Source organism: Dreissena polymorpha, chromosome 16, assembly GCF_020536995.1.
Source record: "Dreissena polymorpha isolate Duluth1 chromosome 16, UMN_Dpol_1.0, whole genome shotgun sequence".
In the NCBI taxonomy this organism is placed as follows: Eukaryota; Metazoa; Mollusca; class Bivalvia; order Myida; family Dreissenidae; genus Dreissena; species Dreissena polymorpha.
Window position 1 is genome coordinate 11,391,401 of NC_068370.1, and position 20,546 is coordinate 11,411,946.

Consider the following 20,546-nt stretch of genomic DNA (forward strand, 5'->3'; position numbering starts at 1 on the left):
ATCCCTGAAATAAGACATCGTTATAGCGTACATGCCATACGTCCCAAATTGTCCGGGATTGTCCCGGAAATGAAGAACATGTCCTGCAGTCCTGGAAATCTGTCAAATGTCCTGGATTTTACAAAATCCATATATACATGTACCTTATCTTAGGCTTAACTGCAACTTGATACTGTGTTCCCACTAATCGGCAGCGTCTCCGTGGCAATGCCTACCCAAATAGGTAACTATGCTACGTGTCAAAATCGATCAATTAACAGGGGTCCTGATATCATATTGATTGTCTCGCGTTCGCAGTCAAAACGAAAAGGCGGCATTGTCTAATGTGGTTGTTAATTGGCTTTAATATACTATGTTATAATTTTCCTCTGCGTAGGGCAAAGGAGTTGTTCACATATCTGAAGTCCAACATCACTGAGTAAAAAATTAAAAGCAGGTTATGTTCGTATGTTTAACCGACAAAGAAGTTGAGTAAAAAAATGAAGCATAAAAAATTGTCATCCTCACTAGGTTTATTTTTGTCTTGTTCTAAACCCCCAGTTATTATAACAATAAAAATAATAAGTGAATTTGAATTGCGTTCGCAATTGTAAGCACCATTGTGACTTGTCCTTATTGCGTTACATTTTCGAAAACTTACTTTTCTGACACCCTAAATGTATTCCAAAAAATTATACTTTTAACTCTTAGTTTTTCTTCCTGCAGATGATGTGACATGTTCACAAAAGCAATTTGGTGCTCTTCTCTAACACGAAAAACACGTGGCTTGTATCTTGTAACGGAAGTAGTAATGTTTAATTTGACGTTAATAGATCTAGTGTATTTCGGATAGGCTTTTGAACTTAGCAAATTACGGTGTGAAAAAAAATGCTTACCAAAAATGCATATATGACTATATATATCTCTATATGTAAACATGTCCCGGAAAATTGAGCTCAATGTCCTGGAATTGGTCTGAAAATTTATGGCATGTATGGTTATAGGAATGCAATTTGTTTGCCAGTCTGTTTGCTACAGTTTCATGTCCACTCCATTATTTCTATACTTTTTGAGGAATGTACAGTACAGCCAAAGCGGATAAAACGTATTTCGCGATCCGCGGCGGCAAGGCGAAACGAGTCGATGCCGCGTCAGTCGTTGAAGCCGCGTCAGTATGCGGCGGCAAGTCGCATTTCGCTGCGAAACTTCGCATCTGTCCGCCGAGGCATGCCGCGATCCGCGACATGATGCCGAGTCGATGCGCATCATGAAATAATTTTTTTTAAATTATTAATTACATGTAGTTAACAAAATTTGAAAGAATAATTATAATAATAATTAAAATCATAATAAATTTATTGGGCGCGGATTTTATTAGCATATACATGTAAGCATAGTTAATGTGTATGGCCAATTAAGTTTGTTTCCCGCCCGTAGTGTATGTATTTCACACATAAACAAGGTCACGTAATTATGTTTTCGCACATACAGGTGGTCAAGGCTCCAGCATATGTTGGATTTATAAATTAATTACATGTTGATTTTGCTTTTATATTTAAGCTGAGAAAATGATCAGTTTGAAGCCACATCAATAATCAAGACGGTGACGACGTATTTGTTGTTTTTTTAATTATCAGCTTATAATAACTATTGTTTGAATATGCGTATATAAACACGTTTTATTTTGTTCATATTATACAGTTAATATCGCTACTAATTACCCAATAATCCCGTTTATTCCAGTTTTAAAGCAAATGCTGGTAATATTTACCATACACAAACATTCTCGATATTTCCTTGAGTATCAAATACATTTTGGCATTTGTAACTATTTATAGAGATGATGAAATAACGTCTAATTGGGGCGTTTTTTTTCCACTGAACACGCGATTTACGCCTGACGTGATGTTCATGTATTTATACAACACAAAATACGCCCACACTTTTCAATCGACGTTCTACATGTCTGCATAATTTTCGCGCGCTTTTTATGAAACCAAGGATATTTTAGCACTGTTTATTTGACGCTAAAATTTGCCAAAGGTCGCGTTAGCATTAAAATTCAGAAGTGTGTTTCGGTTTACAAATTTAATAATGATAATCGAATGAAACATTAACAGTTGCGCGTAATTAATTCTACGCTACACATACATGTATGTACATGTAGGTGGGTATCTTTTCACTCGATCCGCCGCGTGCGTATGCGGCGGATATACTTCGCGAAAGTACGCGAGGTTAATACAGACCTGGCGCCGTTGCGCGGATCGATGCCGAGTGCCACGGCGATATGCCGCGTGAACACACAATTCGGCCGCTGCGTACTAATAATCTGGCCGTGGCGTAGACGCGGATTATGTTTGTGCCGCGTTGGCTGTACTGTACATGAAACTTGGCTCAAATGTTAAGATATCTGTGATTATGTGCAGAACACATTAGTCAGTTATGCCATATAAAGGTCAAGGTCACATCAAAACCAAACATTTGGTTGCCACTCCCTTCCTCAACTTGAAAATGTGGTATGCAACAACTATATCACTCTCAAGGTCAAGAGCACTGTGGAAACTTGAAGACTTTGCATATTCCATATACTTTTCTAGTGAAAGTACATAATTGTGTCCAGCCCATAACTTTGTTGTGCATGATTGGATTTCAAACTAAAATGGTGCAAATGATTATTATTACAAGACAATTTGTTGTAACCATACATGTCACACGTTTTATAAGCCTTATAAGTAGCAACAGTTACAAAGGACTGAGACATACCTGCTGAATTAACTTTGAACATTATTTGGAGCAAATAACATTTGTTCCTGTGTATAGCGGGGCTATGTCTGGATCTTTAGGATGCATTTCTAGTCTTCTTGCAAATGAAAGGGTCATTTAAAAAAAAAGAAGACGCAACTCGTTATAGTATGTGTTTCAACCCTGTAATCTATTAAATTTTGAGGGTTTTGGCTTTGTTAGTGCCAGAAGTATTTGTCTATTGGATTCTTGCTTTGAAAAAATTAGGCTTTATGCATGTGTGTAAAGTGTCGTTCCAGATTAGATTGTTCAGTGAGCCACTATCATGACTCTTTTCGTCTAAAGTGGATATGTGTTAAAAGTTTTCATTTAAACAAATAAATCCCATAAAGCAGAAAGTGTTTTCCTTCATAAGCCTGCGCTAATTATACAGGCTTAACTGGGACGACATCTTAAGCACATGCATTAAGCCCCTTTTTTCCAAAGCAAGGCTTATATATAACAATGTTTTATATCTTTTATATCTCTTACCATAAAACTGCAGTATATACATTTAGATCACAAGCCAATTAAAAGATATGAGGCCCAATATCAACAGTCTGAAGTTTTACTCAGTCTGAGTCTTAATTGTTAACCACTAGAAATGATAAATCAACTGTTACAAACATTCTCTGTGGTCACTTATTTAAGTTGAGACAAATATTGAGATGGGGAAACTTTTGTAGTCGGGGGCATGAACTGAAAAAGTAAGTAAACACAGAAAAATAATAACCCTTTCCTGATATATATTTTTCCATAATAGGCGTTTTCAAAGTATGTTTTTAAACAGAATATGAACATGAGTATTTAAAAATAAAACTTATATTCATGTTTTATTTTGTTTGTCCACAGCCTCGTTCTCGGTGATATCAGCGAAGGCCGTGTCCAGTATGGTCCAGCTGACATTTGCTGGCGACTCCCAGTTGAAGTACATCTCACTGTACGTCATGCTCATTATCATGGTCTCCACAGCCATTCTGCAGGTCAAGTAAGTAAAAAGAACTGCTTTGCTGCAGAATATTGCATTTATAATATATGTGACTAGATTTAGAAATGGGCAAAACATTTGCTTTACTTTAGAATATTTCATACCGGTATATAGTATATTTGAGTAGAATTTAACAATTGCCAAAGGGTGCTTAACTTTAGAATATTGCATGTATAGTATTTATGACTAGAATTTGGAAATGGGAAAACTAGGCCAGTGTAGAAGTCCTAAGACCGTTATGTATTAAATAATATATTCCTTTGACTATATATGTGGGATATTAACCCTTTCAGTGCGGGAACCGAATTTTGAAGGCCTTTGCAAACAGTTTGGATCCAGATGAGACGCCCCAGAACGTGGCGTCTCATCAGGATCCAAACTGTTTGCTATTCTGATAGTATTCTTTAAAAAAAAATCGAAGAAAATGCTTATTTTAGAAATTCAGCAGACTACATTTTAGCAGAAGACAAATTTCCCAGCATGCAAAGGGTTAAAAGCAATATAATGGGAACTATTTTATCACTTGATAGGTACAGAGCCTTGTGTAAATTGTGATACCATACATTACATACTTAAAACCACATGGAGCCTTACATTTTCCCGAAGAGGTAATATTATGAGTTAAAATGCAAACATTTTAGCCAATAATTTAATGAGGCATATGTACTTGTATTTGAATTTAGGGTATAGCCAAATAACGTATTAATGATGCATGGAAGAAAGTATATCATGTTTATAAATGGAGGGGTGGGGGAATCTATGAAGCAATTCAGTATAAGTTTGCCCACATCAACTACGAAATCCTTAGAGTTAATAATCAGGTAAACAGACTTAGAGCCAAGAACAAACATACATATTGAATACTGTAAATGTATAGAAATTCGTCGGTATGAAATTTCGTGGTTTAAGAAAACAACTAATTCGTTGACACGTAATTTTGTGGATTTCAAATTTTTGGGGAAGACTGACCGTCATAATAATTTAACTTTTATTAAAACAACAAGAGTAATAACGAAGCATAATCTGCTAATCTGTGTTTACAGCAAGACTTGAGATTAATGTGCACTGAAGCATGAAAGTGTTGCCGAGTATTGTCGATTAGAGCGATAAAGCGGCGCACTTGTTTGTCCCCGCTCGCTTATTGCCTTCAATGTTGTTTTGACAATATTTGCAATTCTCAGCGCAATCGATCCCTTAGTAGTAACAATTGAGTAATAAGGTCCCCAAAATACACGTGTGAAAACCGTTATGTCTCTTTTAACTTTAATTGGCACTAATTGACATATGTGATAAATCTGCAAACTGTTAATTTGACGCATCACCTAAAAGAGAACAATCGTTGATGTACAGTTTAAATACATTGTTTGATTTAAAAAGTATTATTACCCAAACACTTCTCAAGAAAACAACATATTGTATTAACTAGCGTAGCTCAATCAAACAATGTCTCTTTCAAAATGGTTGAAGATGGGAAAAGTTCAGACACGTCCTCCTACTATAGCATGATTGCCCGACATGACATTCGGAAATGACCGATTTCGGATTACAAATGTATAAATAATCGTTGGTACTTGAATTCGTGGTTCAGCGGACCAACGAAATCCACGAAAATTCGTACCAAACGAAATTTAATGGTTTTACAAAATTGTTATACAGGCAACAAATATTGCATATGTCATAAATATACTGTTCCAAATGAAAATAATCTACATTCTTAGACTTAAAAATCTTCATTTTTAGACTAAAGTCTAAGAATGTTTTTGTGTGGCGAAGGGCCCAGATGTTTAACCCTTTACCTGTTACCACTTAGATACATATTTTTACGCATTTCTAGTCCCTTAGAAAGTTAATTTTAATGGAAAACCTTTCTTACTAGATTCAAGGGGTAAAAGCTTTATTTCAAACTCTAAGATACTGATGAGCAGCAAACAGCATTAAACCTGAACAGAAAGTCTACCTGCAGGCTGTTCTGGTTTTATGCTGTTTGCAAAAGCCATTTTCACGTTGCTTCTTATTGTGGAAAGGGTTATACATGGTTGTTATTGTCTGGACTGCAGATACCTGAACATGGCGATGAAGAAGTTTGAGTCCACCATAGTTGTGCCAACCAACTTTGTATTCTTCACGCTCAGTGCAATCATCGCTGGTATTGTCTTCTACCAGGAGTTCATGGGCATGACGGCTCTAGAAATATTCATGTTTCTCTTTGGGTGAGTGTCATGTCAGGGGTGTATTTTTAGTTGATTTGTTAGCTCGGCTGTTTTCAGAGAAAACTTGAGGTATTGTCATAGCCAGCAAGTCAGCTGTCTGCCGTGCTAAAACCTTAACATTAGCTCTAAAATCAAAGTGCTTCCGCCTACAACTTTGAAACTTCATATGTAGCTGCACCTTGATGAGTTATACACGCCACACCCATTTTTGGGTCACTTGGTCAAAGGTCAAGGTCACTGTGACCTCTAAAAAAAGTTTTTTAATCCGACAAGCTTTCATTTATTCAAAACTGCACCCGCAGCCGAGCCTTGGCACCCGTTATGCAGTGCTCTTGTTACTATGACCGTCTTTTGGTAATTTGGATTATGTGTGGCTAGTTCCCAATATTTTGAAAAAAAGTTTTCATTATAAAAAGAGCTCAAAGCTAGAGTCAAATATAATATAATACTAATGGGTGATGTTGATGTATTGAAAAACATGAAAACACTTCACAACTCTTATTTTATCTTCCATGTGCAACTATAAATCCTTTCATGAAGTTGATAAAGATTTCATATTTTTTGCCGTTTATGAATTAAGTATTTTAACTTGTTTTATGAAATTAATCCGGTTGTATAATCCACGATCGAAGTGTCACGAGATAAGCGAAAACAGGGTTGAAGTCTGTAGAATAGCGCTGTAAAATATACTGTCTGAAAATTATGAGACATTATTTATGGACGAAAACCCGTATGTCCAAAAATTAAGAGTCACGAAAAATAATTATTTTTCCTAAAAAAGAGGGTGTCTAAAAACATAGTGTCCGAAAACTTAGAGTAATTAAAGTTTGTTCAAGTTTTAAGTGGCATGGAAACTTTTTTCATTAGAGATAAAAGTTATTGTCCAAGCTTACTTTAGTCTTGGCCCTGTATTGAATGTTGGACCAGTTGTATCAAGATGAAAGTCACTGCTACTTAAAATAGTAGAACTGTTTTCTGCGCAACAAGTTGAATGAATGAAAGTATTGCTCTCAAATTGTGTGTGTAGGGACATTACATGCTGACCTAGCATGGGGTTGCCTAATTATTTAGACTAAATTATAAACCCAAGCCTTGAAAACTTTGTTTCGTGGCATTGCAATCTTTCTTGTTAATATGTAAATAATATAGCTCATACCTTGGATATTTGCAATTGCAATTCACATGACAATATAAAATTTAGTGAAAAAATAAGTTTGATTTAAAATTTATTTTCACTTTTTTGTAGATGTTCCATGTCCTTTCTTGGGGTATACTTCATCGTGGTAGGGCGTAAGATTCCAGCGGCCGTTATACAGGCCACACAGCCTGCGCCAGACCAGCCCCCACAGTCCATAGCCTCACGCATATTCCCATGTAAGGCTTGTTTCATCTTTCCAGGTATTCATAGTTCATGGGTAAAAGTAGACATGAGTAGTTTTTGCATTTTGTTTGTGTCTGTGTCTTGCTGCATTTAACCCGGAATGTGTCTATGTTATGACTTTGAACTAATTGGATGATATCTGAATTATTCATAACCTTATGACTTCTTTTCACTAAACTTGGTTAAACTTAGATAGGGCCAATACGGAGTTACATTAAACTGTTAGATAACAGATGTCAGATGACTGTTCCTAAAACTAGAACAAAACTTAATATTGCAATTACTCAACAACTACTGAAGATATTATCATCAACGTTGGTATTTATACCTCTCACTTTTGACCACTGAATGTTATCGAAGCACAAAAGAGGATACGGATGCTTTGACGCTGTTCAATTAACACAGTTTACTTTTATAATGATAATCCCATTGCTTTGCCAAATAAATCTAAATTTTAAAGAAATTCCTGCAGATAAAGCAGCAAATAACATGATTATAGTATGACAATTATGTTTCATTCATACTATTTTTAAGAAATTCTCTAAGCAACATTGTGCCTTAAAATGGTTATTAATGACTGAAATACCATATTGTCCCATGTATAGCGCGCCCCCATGTATAACGCACAGGCAGTTTTTTGTGTATCCCACCGACACTTACAATAATGTTCTGGGACAGTTTCTCTCATAAAATTGAATGTTTATTGGATTTAAATAGCAAATTTATTTCATCCTTTCAAATTTTGTTGACATTTTTATGCCCTCAGTAGGATGGCATATAGCAGTTGAAGTGTCCGTCCGTACTTCCGAAAACTTTAACATTGCCCATAACTTTTGCAATATTGAAGATAGCAACTTGATATTTGGCATGCATGTGTATCTCATGGAGCTGCACATTTTGAGTGGTGAAAGGTCAAGGTTACCCTTCAAGGTCAAAGGTCAATTATATGGCTTCAAAGCGGCGCAGTAGGGGGCATTGTGTTTCTGACAAATACATCTCTTGTTTAATTCTTAAATGTGTATTCACACATTTAAATTGTTGTTATTTTTAATATAATATCATAAGGTTCATAGCCCGGGACTGGAATACGTCATAACCAATGTTGGTTTAGTGAAGAAGTGTCTCAGCATGCTCATTACTTGTGTGTGTATCTGTTCATACAATGTTTATATAGTATAGTGTGTTCCCTTATCCAATAAATCTATAACTCGAACCTTTTGTTATTAAACAAATTGGAAAACAAGGCCTCCCATGATCTGCTTTGAAAGTTTTTAAATAAAAAGTGTTGTTAAATGTTTGCTTAGTTATGGCAAATCCAAAACACAATTTTAGCTGTGTTTTCAAGGCATTTGCATAGAGGTGAGTATGTAACACAGACTACTTATTATAAACTGAACATTTTATTTGTCATTAGGGCATGTTTGTGTATTGATTTTGGGATGGTGAACATGTACCTCTTGAGATCTTTGCATACAAAATTATCAAGTCATTGGGCATCAAAAAAGCATGGGATTTTATAACAAGCATGACCAAATTAATTTGACTCTGGATGATGCATGTAAGTCATCAAGTGTGCATATTTCTGTTTTGAAATTCTGTTCAAGAAATTATTTTTGTTATTTTAAAATGTTCTTATTCTTGAATGTCATTTACTTGAAGATGGTAATAGCTTTAAAACAATTTATGATGCTATTGTATAACATCAAATTGAAAGGGCACAACTAAGATGAAGTATTTCACCTTTATAACATGACCTACGCTCCAGTAGTGAAATAACGTAATGCTCAATTTTGTTTATTACACTGGTGTTATTACACTAGTTATATAACTGTGAAATGACGTAATTTTTTGACAAAATGATGTCGTTATTCCAGCAAATTTCTTCAGTTTAACTCGTTTACAATGTGAATAAACTGTGAAAAGAGCATAAAATAAACAGAAAATTTGTTGGTCATGTTATTAATAGAATCTTGGATTCGTGGTCAAGCCTTGTTTTTATCTTCATTTAGATGACTTGTTTAATAAATTCTATACAAAACGACCACTCATGCAAGATCCTTTATTTAGCAAACATTATGGAGGCTTTACCTGAAAATTCATGAAGATGACCTGAATATTAAACTAGATGATGAAATGTCTCTAAAGCTTTTTAATCAAAGACAAAATGTAGATGTTACTTGTTTTCTTTCAATTTCATTGTGCTCTCAAAAGTTGCAATTCTGTTGCTCTGGTTTGAATCTTACCATTTAGTAGTTGAAAAGTTATTATAGGTAAAATAAAATGTATTGACTGTTATTGCTGATATTTGATTTAAATTTTGATTCTATTAGGTCAAATGTTTTGTGTATGTTTACTGTGTACATGTGTGTCTTGTCTAGTATGTTTGTTATGTGTCTCACTGGCTATTGGTTCTTGCGTTAACCCTTTCAGCGCTGGAACCGAATTTTGAAGGCCTTTGCAAACAGTTTGGATCCAGATGAGACGCCACAGAATGTGGCATCTCATCAGGATCCAAACTGTTTGCTATTCTGATAGTATTCTTTGAAAAAAAAACCCGAAGTAAATGCTAATTTTTGAAATTCAGCAGACTACATTTTAGCAGACTACAAATTTCCCAGCATGCAAAGGGTTAATACTGCATGTTATATTTAAGTTTCTCTCCTGCGGTGCGCTGAAGTTTCACTTTGTGTATATAAATTGCGAGGATAATGCATGTCCTTCATTTATGCATTTAACCCATTGATGCCTAGTGGATTCTCCCATCCTTCTAAATTGGATCAATTTATTTCCAAAATTAGGGATGTCTAGTATATTTATTTATATATTTAGAATATTTTTTACATAAATTCCTTTAAGCAAACAGCGCAGACCCTGATGAGACGCCGCATCACACGGCGTCTCATCTGGGTCTACGCTTTTTGCCAAGGCCTTTTTTCTAGACGCTAGGCATAAATGGTTTAAAATGAAAGATTATTGTTAATAAAATAGAGGACATAATGATTTGTCAAAAGGTAAATAATTATTGTATCTGGAAACTTGGTGTACACATTTAAAGCAATGTGACAATAATATGCACAACAATCTCCCAGCTAATGTCGTTGCTCTGGTAAATGCAAACCAAATCATAAAAATGTTCTACCTGTGAAGATAAAAGCCAATATGGAGGAGGCCATGTCCATTTTTGAATTGATATGGGTTTTCACAGAGCGGAAATTAACTTTTTAAAGTTCTTTCTTGAAATACTGAATTACAGAAAGGAAGGCTGTATAACAAAAAGTATAGATTTGATGGATACTAGCTTGACTCATTATCAAAGCAGTGAAAACAAGTCCTGATACATTCAATTCATCTCTTCTGTTCAACCTGCTCAGTATTGTGATGACATTATATATTAATTTGCTCATCAAACACCATAGCAAAATTATAATTTTTGAATTGCTTACATTTGAATTTCGCAAAGTACAAAATGCTCCTTTAAATATTTTTTACATAACCTCTGTGGATTCTTCAAATAAAATATGCACTTAATCACAAATTGTTCAATTATAAAGGTTACCTTTGTAAGTATGTTAATCAAGCACCTGTCTCATTACCTGAATATTTATATGAGGCCTATTAACATTACACTTCAATTATCAAGAAAGCTTAACTACTGAGATTCCACAATTAGGATATCTATAAAAAAAATAAGTCAGTAATTGTATTCAGTGTCTTTCTCATTTACATTCTGTCTTCAAAATCTGATCTTGTTAAGTCTTACAAACCAACAAACTATAATAAACAAAAATACTAAAGGTTTGTATGCAATTTATGTGTTTGGGCCCTGGAAAGCACTAAAATATCAAGACCAAATATTGTTGGATATGACAATATTGCTTTTGTACAATAATGTTGATTTTGAAGTAGTTGTAATAAATATAATTTAAAACAACAACAACATAGTCGAGTCATAAAATAAACTTGGTCAATTGATTTGAAATTCCAAGCCCTTGCTGTTTTTGTTCCTGGACGACTGAAAAAAAAACAACATAAACCCCCAACAAAAGTATCAACAATAACATCGCAATAGAAGGCTAGAAGCTATTGCTATTTTTCAGCGTGGCTCTGGGCTACAGTGAACGTAGGCAAGGTGCAGCTGTCTGGTCACATGATCGGCATCAAGACAGACGAGGAGCTTATGCATATGCGTAAATAGTTGTCCCATATTAGCCTGTGCAGTCTGCACAGGCTAATCAGGGACAACACTTTCCACTTTTATGTTTTTTTTGTTTGTTTAAAGTGTTGAAAGGAAGTCTCTTGTTGTAAACTAGGTTTCCCAGAATGGGGCTTTATTACATCGCAATCCAAGCCTATTTTTAAATTTTCCAGCGTGGCTCTGCGCTACTGTGAATGTAGGCAAAGTTCAGCCGTCAGGTTACACAAGCCACCTCAACACTGATGAGGAGATGAGGCGCCCGTTTGTCGGCTCCGATGCCGAAGACTCAGACTCTTCACAGGAGACGCTGTACACGACGACGAAGGAAACCAACGGTAGCGTGTTGTACACAAGGAATTATGGGGCAGACAACTGAATAGGGCAGACAAAACTGAAAAACACAGTGGTTAAATAGCATTATGTGGCCAAAAAAAATTCTTTGGTTATAGGATGGTGATATTTTATGTTTGTTAATTTGTTTGAAATTTGTGTGTAAATTATTTAGTGTTATCTGAGACGTTTTCACTGGTATAAATAGGCCAGACAGTACTTAGAACTTATTTGACCACCTTAAGATTACAACATGTACATGTGCTTCAAATAAAACTTTGTTATTAGGATCAGAATGCATATTTCTTCCTGCTTAATATATTTATTTACTTTTGAAATGTTCCATTTGCTATTTGCGGGTATTTTATCATATATTGTTGCTGAAAGAGCTTTAAGTGTATATTTATTTGAAGGTAAAACTTAAGTAGTTTATTTTTATTAACCTACTTGAGAATAACGTGCTTTTGGTGAGCTTTTGTGATCACCTTTTGCCTGTTGTTATACATCTGTCATCTTTCATCAATATTTACCTTGTAAACACTACAGGCCACATTTATTTACCAATCTTCATGAAACTTGGTTGGAACATTAATGCCGAGTTGTAAAAAAATGTAGTCACAAACTAGATCAATAGGTCATCTTCAATGAAAGGCTTGTAAACACAATTTTTTTGCCATGTCATGAAATTTGCTGAGAACCTTTGTTCCAATTATACCTCAGCCAAGTTCAAAAGTGTTACCTTTACAAAATCATGACCATGTGTTAACCTGGATTACAAGTGTTAATTAACTAGGTCACCAGACAAATCTAAGAAAAACATTGTTACCAATCTAGAATGATAATTTTTAATTAATGTTGATGAAAATTTGGCAATGTTCATCTTCAAATATCAAGGCTGAGTTTGAATCTGACTCACATGCATCCAAAAACTGGGTCAACAGATCATTTTTATGAAAAACTTTGTTTCACTCTAGAAGCCATATGTATGACTCAGTCTTGATGAAACTTTGGCAGATAAGTTATCTTGACAAGTTCTTGGACAAGTTTGAATCTGGGACAATTTTGTCAAAAAATAAGGTCACAGGGTCAAATGTTATCAGTCGTGTTACCACTCTAAAGCCAAATGTATTACTCCATCTTGAGGAAAAGTTGTCAGAATGTTAATACTGACAATATCCATCCCATGTTTGAATCTAGGTAAAGTGGGGTCAATAACTAGATCACTAGGTCAAAGTGTGAAATTTAAACTCATGTGAGCACCAAAGCATAATTGCCCTATTGTTAATATAAACTTAAACATAAATATAACATTTTCTGCTGATATATTAAACTTAAGGAGTGATTAGATTCAGAAGTGATGTAATCAATAGTAACATGTAGCTTAATTCAACCTTGTTGGGATGCTGTTAGAAACAATAGGGTTTGGCCAAGTATTATTTTATTTTGATGTATTATTTGAGTTCATTATGTGTACCGGTATACATCCTCGTGTGATCCATAATATTTGATGATTACAATTCTTAACCCATCTATGCCTAGTGGACTCTCCCATCCTTCTAAATTGGATCAATTTGTTTCCAAAATTAGGGATGTCTAGTATATTTATTTCTATATTAAGAATATTTCTTACAGAAATTCCTTTAAGCAAACAGCGCAGACCCTGATGAGACGCTGCATCATGTGGCATCTCATCTGGGTCTACGCTGTTTGCCAAGACCTTTTTTCTAGATGCTAGGCATAAATGGGTTAATATTGACATTATTGTATTTGTATTAAGATGAATTTACTTGATTTGTTAATTGCGTTAATTAACTTGTGTTGATTGATTTGTAGGTATTTTGGGTTCATTTTGTTCATGGTTGCACAATAAGCATAATTACAAAAATGTTAAGTGTTCATTATAACATGCAAAGAGTTTGAGTGTATACTAGTTTTAGATAGGATATGTTGTAAATCTTCAAGTTTCAAGAATATGTATTGATTATGAGCATGATGAATACTTGAGACCTCTACGTTGAAAATAAGTTTTCAATATACTGTGAACAATTGTACATACAGACAGATATGTGTCAAAGCATTGTATGTGATAAACAATTTTTAAGCACATAAAATAGTTTCACAATTAAACTGTGATAGCCTTAGAAATAGAATAATGGAATCTACCCAGTTATGGTGACTAATGATATTATGTGTTGTTTATACATTAATGTGCATCACCGTGTGCACTGTATATGATTTGTTTAAGTCTCGGTTGAGAATTTCACTGCATGTGTATTGTTTTCTTTATGCCTATTAGTGGAATTATTAGAAATGTTTGATTTTTTTAACTGACAAAAGTTTATTATCATACAGTTTATTATCACAAGTGTTAGACTTCAGAAAGTGTTTGAGAGTACAATGTAAAACAAATATAATGTTTATGTTTAACGTTATCATAAACCTATTGTAAATATATGACATTTCTATATCATATAAAACCATGTTCCTTCTGTTGTCTGATATTATGAGGTAACATTCCACTCACTTCCTGAATCAAAATTCATGTTTTTGATTTATTGTTTATCACTGCTAATCTGTTAATTATTGTTGGTAGGGGATGAAAATTTGAAAAGTTTTAAAATGAGATGTTTATTTTTATTGCATGTAGGTTTAGATATTTTGCCACATTCATTGTTTTTAGCTCACCTGTCACGAAGTGACATGGTGAGCTTATGTGACCATGTGATGTCCGGCGTTCGTATGTGTGCATCCGTCCGTCAACAATTTGTTTGTGTAGACAGTAGAGGTCACAGTTTTCATCCAATCTTTATGAAATTTGGTCAGAATGTTCATCTTGATGAAATCTGGGTTGGGATTGTATTTGGGTCATCTGGGGTCAAAAACTAGGTCACAAGGTCAAAAACTAGGTCACATAATAGGTCAAATAATAGAAAAACCTTTTGTAGACAATGGAGGTTGCAGTTTTCATTCAATCTTTATGAAATTTGGTCAGAATGTTTATCTTGATGAAATCTGGGTTGGGATTGTATTTGGGTCATCTGGGATCAAAAACTAGGTCGCTAGGTAAAAAACTAGGTCAAATAATAGAAAAACCTTGTGTAGACAGTAGAGGTCACAGTTTTCATCAAATCTTAATGAAATTTGGTCAGAATGTTTATCTTTATGAAATCTGGGTTGGGATTGTATTTGGGTCATCTAGGGTCAAAAACTATGTCAAAAACAAGGTCAAATAATAGAAAAACCTTGTGTAGACAGTTGAGGTCGCAGTTTTCATCCAATCTTTATGAAATTTGGTCAGAATGTTTATCTTGATGAAATCTGGGTTGGGATTGTATTTGGGTCATCTGAGGTAAAAAAACTAGGTCACTAGGTCAAATTATATAAAAACCGTCAACAATTTGTTTGTGTAGACAGTAGTGGTCACAGTTTTCATCCAATAATAATGAAATTTTGTCACAATGTTTATCTTGATGAAATCTAGGTTGGGATTGTATTTGGGTCATCTGAGGTAAAAAACTCGGTCACTAGGTCAAATAATATAAAAACCGTCAACAATTTGTTTGCGTAGACAGTAGAGGTCACAGTTTTCATCCAATCTTAATGAAATTTGGTCAGAATGTTTATCTTAATGAAATCTGGGTTGGGATTGTATTTGGGTCATCTGGGGTCAAAAACTAGGTTACTAGGTAAAAAACTAGGTCACTGGGTCAAAAACTAGGTCACTAGGTCAAGTAATAGAAAAACCTTGTATAGGCAATAGAGGTCACAGTTTTCATCCAATCTTTATGATATTTGGTCAGAATGTTTATCTTGATGAAATCTTGGTTGGCATTGTATTTGGGTCATCTGGGGTCAAAAACTAGGTCACTAGGTCAAATAATAGAAAAACCTTGTGTAGACAATAGAGGTCACAGTTTTCATCTAATCTTTATGAAATTTGGTCGGAATGTTTATCTTGATGAAATCTGGGTTGGGATTGTATTTGGTTAGTCAGGTGAGCTTTTCAGGGCCATCATGGCCCTCTTGTTTAAATGATTTGATAATTTGATAACATATGCTTTTAACAGTTTACAGTCCTAATTTTATTTTACTCTTGTACTTTCAATAAAATTGTAATATATAGTCCTCCTGAGAATATGTTTATAACCAAAGTGTGATGGTGAAATGGAAGTGGGGGGGTCAAAGATATATGCCTATTATTAATCAAACAAGTGAAAGTTGAAAATAAACTGGTTTCATTTTCAAGGACAATTCGCATGTGCATTCACAAAAACACTGGTATGGCGTACTTCAAGGAAACTTTGGGATCTTCTCAATATTTAAAGGAAAGTATATCACTTCAGAAGGACATACTTGTGTTGTCAGTTATTATACCAATATTCAGATCTGTTGTTTCTGATACTTCCACATGTGTTATTGTAGATTATCTTTTTACCACTTAGATATGTTATTTTTACGCATTTGTAGTCCCTCAGAAAATTAAATTAAGTTAAAGACCTTTCTTGCTAGATTCAAGTTTTAAAGGCTTCATTTCCAACCCTTAGATACTGATGAGCAGCAAACACCATAAAACCTTAACAGACTGCGAGTTACTCGCAGGTTGTTCTGGTTTTATGCCGTTGGCACATAGCCATTTACACTTGGCGTCTGAGAGAGAAAGGGTTATATCTCAGTTTCAGATGATAGACATTATCTGGGAAATCTGCACTAACTAAACAGGGATGGAACTTTGCTTCTAGACTGGATTTTAGTAAGGAAATCTGCACTAACTAATCAGGGATGGAACTTTGCTCCTAGACTGGATTTTAGTAAGGAAATCTGCACTAACTAATCAGGGATGGAACTTTGCTCCTAGACTGGATTTTAGTAAGGAAATCTGCACTAACTAAACAGGGATGGAACTTTGCTCCTAGACTGGATTTTAGTAAGGAAATCTGCACTAACTAAACAGGGATGGAACTTTGCTCCTAGACTGGATTTTAGTAAGGAAATCTGCACTAACTAAACAGGGATGGAACTTTGCTCCTAGACTGGATTTTAGTAAGGAAATCTGCACTAACTAAACAGGGATGGAACTTTGCTCCTAGACTGGATTTTAGTAAGGAAATCTGCACTAACTAAACAGGGATGGAACTTTGCTCCTAGACTGGATTTTAGTAAGGAAATCTGCACTAACTAAACAGGGATGGAACTTTGCTCCTAGACTGGATTTTAGTTCAGAAGAGACTTCCTCTAAATGAACAAATCTATGAAATGGGAAAGTGTCATCTGGGGTGATACTTTGGGCTCAAGCATTAAGCCCGGTTTTCCCATGTTGCTGCTCATCTGTGCTTACTGTTCTCATTTATGGTTAAATATTCTCATAGCTCCTTAGCATAAGCTTCAATACTTCTGTTAGTTGATAGCTTCAAATCTATTTTTTTCTTAGGTCTGGAGATATTTGTTTGTGCTAACATCAAATACTTAAACTCAATAATGACCATTAAGTATGATTTGTATTTTTATTCTAATGGAAAGCGGTATATCAAGTGTCTTTGAGGGTTTTTTATGAGACAAGTTGATAACGGCTTTAACAATTATTTAATTTATTTATTAAGTTTTTAGAAAATTACATATTATTTAATGTATTGTTTGGGACCAGTTGTAGAAATTTTGTGTATCGTACATAAAACTGATGTATAATTGTGATATGTTATAGATCGGAATGTTAATAGGAAATGGGTAATTACATGTATCTGCTATGATTTTGCATATAAGTAATTTATGTAACGGTATGTATTGTTACATAATCGTAAGATATCATAATGATTGTGTTTGTTTCAAATGATTATATACTACATATTTGATTTTTTTTAAATTAATGTTGATTGTTTAGAAAATAAAGATTTATTTTGCCTTTTTTGACTCAAGAGGAAAGTTTTCACTTCTTCAAATGACCTCTTTCTTCACAAGTTTGTTAACTTATTGTCCCCTACCGGTTTCACAGACCGAAACTGTGGTCTTCTGGTTTGCACAACTGGGGACTTTTGGTTTGCACTCTGTGAGTCTGTCAGTCAGTCGCACTTTTCTGGATCCTGCGATAACTTTAAAAGTTCTAAATATTTTTTCATGAAACTTGAAACATGGATAGATGGCAATATAGACATTATGCACGTCATTTCATTTTGTTCCTATGTCAAAAATTCTGATTGCTATGGCAACAAATATAATAATAAAATTCTGACAATGGTGGAATTTCTGACAGTGGTGGAGCTGGTAGGGGACATATATTGCTTGGCAATAGTCTTGTGAAATAAAACTTTAAACATATGTTGTAACTTAAATGGGAAACAATTCTATTTTAAATATCAAAAGTGAAATTTATGTTTTTGACATCTTATTTATTATCATAATAAATAAGCTGTCAAAAACTTTTATTTCACTTTTAATTTTAATAATTTATGCCAACCTGCAGGTTCTAATAGCAGAAACAAAAGAGATGGGCCTCATAAGGACTTCATACATTTACAGTATTCTTCATAGAATTTTCTATCACAAGAAAATCTCTTCTAAACATAAAAGATAAATCCACTGAAGGCAAAATGTGTATACTGCACAGACTTATCCAGTACACCTTATTCTGTGTGGTGTTATAGGTTTCAGTGGATATCTTCTAAACATAAATTCACTTGTTTCATCCTGGATTAACCCTTTTAGCCCTGGAACTGAATTTTAAAGGCCTTTGCAAACAGTTTGGATCCAGATGAGACGCCACAGAACATGGCGTCTCTTCAGGATCCAAACTGTTTGCTATTGTGATAGTATGCTTTGAAAAAAAAAATCGAAGAAAATGCTTATTTTAGAAATTCAGCAGACAACAAATTTCCCAGCATGCAAAGGGTTAACTTGTGCAGACTGCCCAGGCCGATCCAGAGCCACACTTGATACACCTGCAGGCTGATCCACACTTGATACACCTGCAGGCTGATCCACACTTGATACACCTGCAGGCTGATCCACACTTGGTACACCTGCAGGCTGATCCACACTTGGTACACCTGCAGGCTGATCCACACTTGGTACACCTGCAGGCTGATCCACACTTTGTACACCTGCAGGCTGATCCACACTTGATACACATGCAGGCTGATCCACACTTTGTACACCTGCAGGCTGATCCACACTTGATGCACCTGCAGGCTGATCCACACTTGGTACACCTGCAGGCTGATCCACACTTGATACACCTGCAGGCTGATCCACACTTGGTACACCTGCAGGCTGATCCAGAGCCACACTTGATGCACATGCATTCAGCCCAATTTTTCAAAGACAAACCCCAAACGATTAAAACTGGTGCAAGACTAGTAAATGCATAAAAGATGTAAATTTCCAAAGAAATGTTTATTTTGCAATTTACATTCATTATACATGTTAACAAATTAAAAATGATTAAAAAGTGACATCTGCTGTACTCGACATTTACAAGATATTCAACAAATTTATATTAATAACACAAAGCACAAAAATTAGCATGTCTTTTTTGGTGGATAAAAACTCAACATGTATCAGAGCAATACAAGTTGTATCAGGACAGCTCAGAAAGTAAATACATGAATTTCAACGTTTAGTCAGCATCGTCTTTAATGATGTTCTTTTTATCTCTTTTGCTCATTTATGTCAGGTATTACTCAATGCATAATGTCACACCATATTTACATATACAAAGGACAGTTCAGTTCCAGTAAGGATTACACGTAACCCAATGTCCCTTCATCTGGTTCTTGGCCTTGTCACTGGATGTGAACAAGGATTTGTAGGTTGCACTGGTCTTGGGGTCCTTCTGAACACTACCAGACGTGGGCAAATCTAGGCTGGTACCCAGTGGGTTTCTCACTGTGGCACCTATGATCCCATTGGATGGCTTCTGACTGCCATTAGCAACCACCTTGGAAACCTTGTTCCCATTGGTCAATTTTGAATCTTTTGTGACTGGTTTCTCCATTTTTGGCTGCTTGCTGGTGCTGGGACCACTCTCTAAGGAGGATTCAGAGGGCACAGTCTCAAGTTTTTGTTTCTTGGCCTTCTTTGATTTCTGTAAAACATACATTAAATGTTTTTGATTTCCCAACACCTGCATTCCTATATCAGAACTGTTTTCATACCTATATAAGCTACATATGACTAGTTGAGCATAGTTTAATGCATTATTCTTCTAAATACAAACACATTGTACACTGGTCAGTTATACAGTATCCAATGTTCCTAATAATGCATTCTTTCAAAAATACTAATATATAATAAATTTCTACTTTATTACAGACAAATGCCAATTTATTTAAGTTTTTTTGTCAGTTGAGGAGGCCCCGCATGACTTTAAAAAGCCCTTATTGCTATTAAAGTAACAAGTACATTTTTACTGTAACTAAAAATAGCTTAAGTGGCATGATTTGGCACGATATATGTATTAGAAATTACAAAGAAAACAAAACTTAACCTGACTTTTAAGCCAGCTAACACTTCCCTAAAGAAACTGCAAAAAAATGAAGTTCATATATTAATTCACTGAAGGATACTCCATCACTGTCACTTACATTTACAAATGGTAACTATTTTTGAGAAAAGAGATTATTTACAACAATCAATAATTGTGGGATATAAATAAGCCCACAAAATTTGGGCCACTTGTTTTTTTTTAGACTT

General features: G+C 34.8%; 2 protein-coding genes across 10 annotated transcripts in view; one reads left to right on the forward strand and one right to left on the reverse strand.

Moving 5' to 3' along the window:
• The window catches only part of LOC127862393 (NIPA-like protein 2), a 372,103-nt gene that overhangs the window by 16,931 nt on the left and 334,626 nt on the right, over positions 1-20,546 (forward strand). The window contains exons 8-12 of one of the 9 annotated variants that reach the window (XR_008040597.1): positions 3,613-3,748; positions 5,806-5,958; positions 7,205-7,356; positions 11,708-15,234; positions 15,393-17,763. Coding sequence is in view for 2 of the 9 variants with exons in the window: in XM_052401481.1 (XP_052257441.1) it covers positions 3,613-3,748; positions 5,806-5,958; positions 7,205-7,356; positions 11,708-11,910 (644 nt within the window). In the remaining 7 variants the exon portion in view is untranslated. Of the gene's footprint in view, positions 1-3,612; positions 3,749-5,805; positions 5,959-7,204; positions 7,357-11,707; positions 17,764-20,546 lie in introns of those variants that run through there. The other 8 variants (XR_008040596.1, XR_008040594.1, XR_008040599.1 and 5 more) reach the window with 8 other exon arrangements.
• Positions 19,229-20,546, reverse strand: part of LOC127862399 (replication termination factor 2-like) — a 45,910-nt gene continuing 44,592 nt past the window's right edge. The window contains exon 7 of the mRNA XM_052401491.1: positions 19,229-19,938. Coding sequence (XP_052257451.1) covers positions 19,579-19,938 — 360 coding nt within the window. The 3' untranslated portion in view covers positions 19,229-19,578. The remainder of the gene's footprint in view (positions 19,939-20,546) is intronic.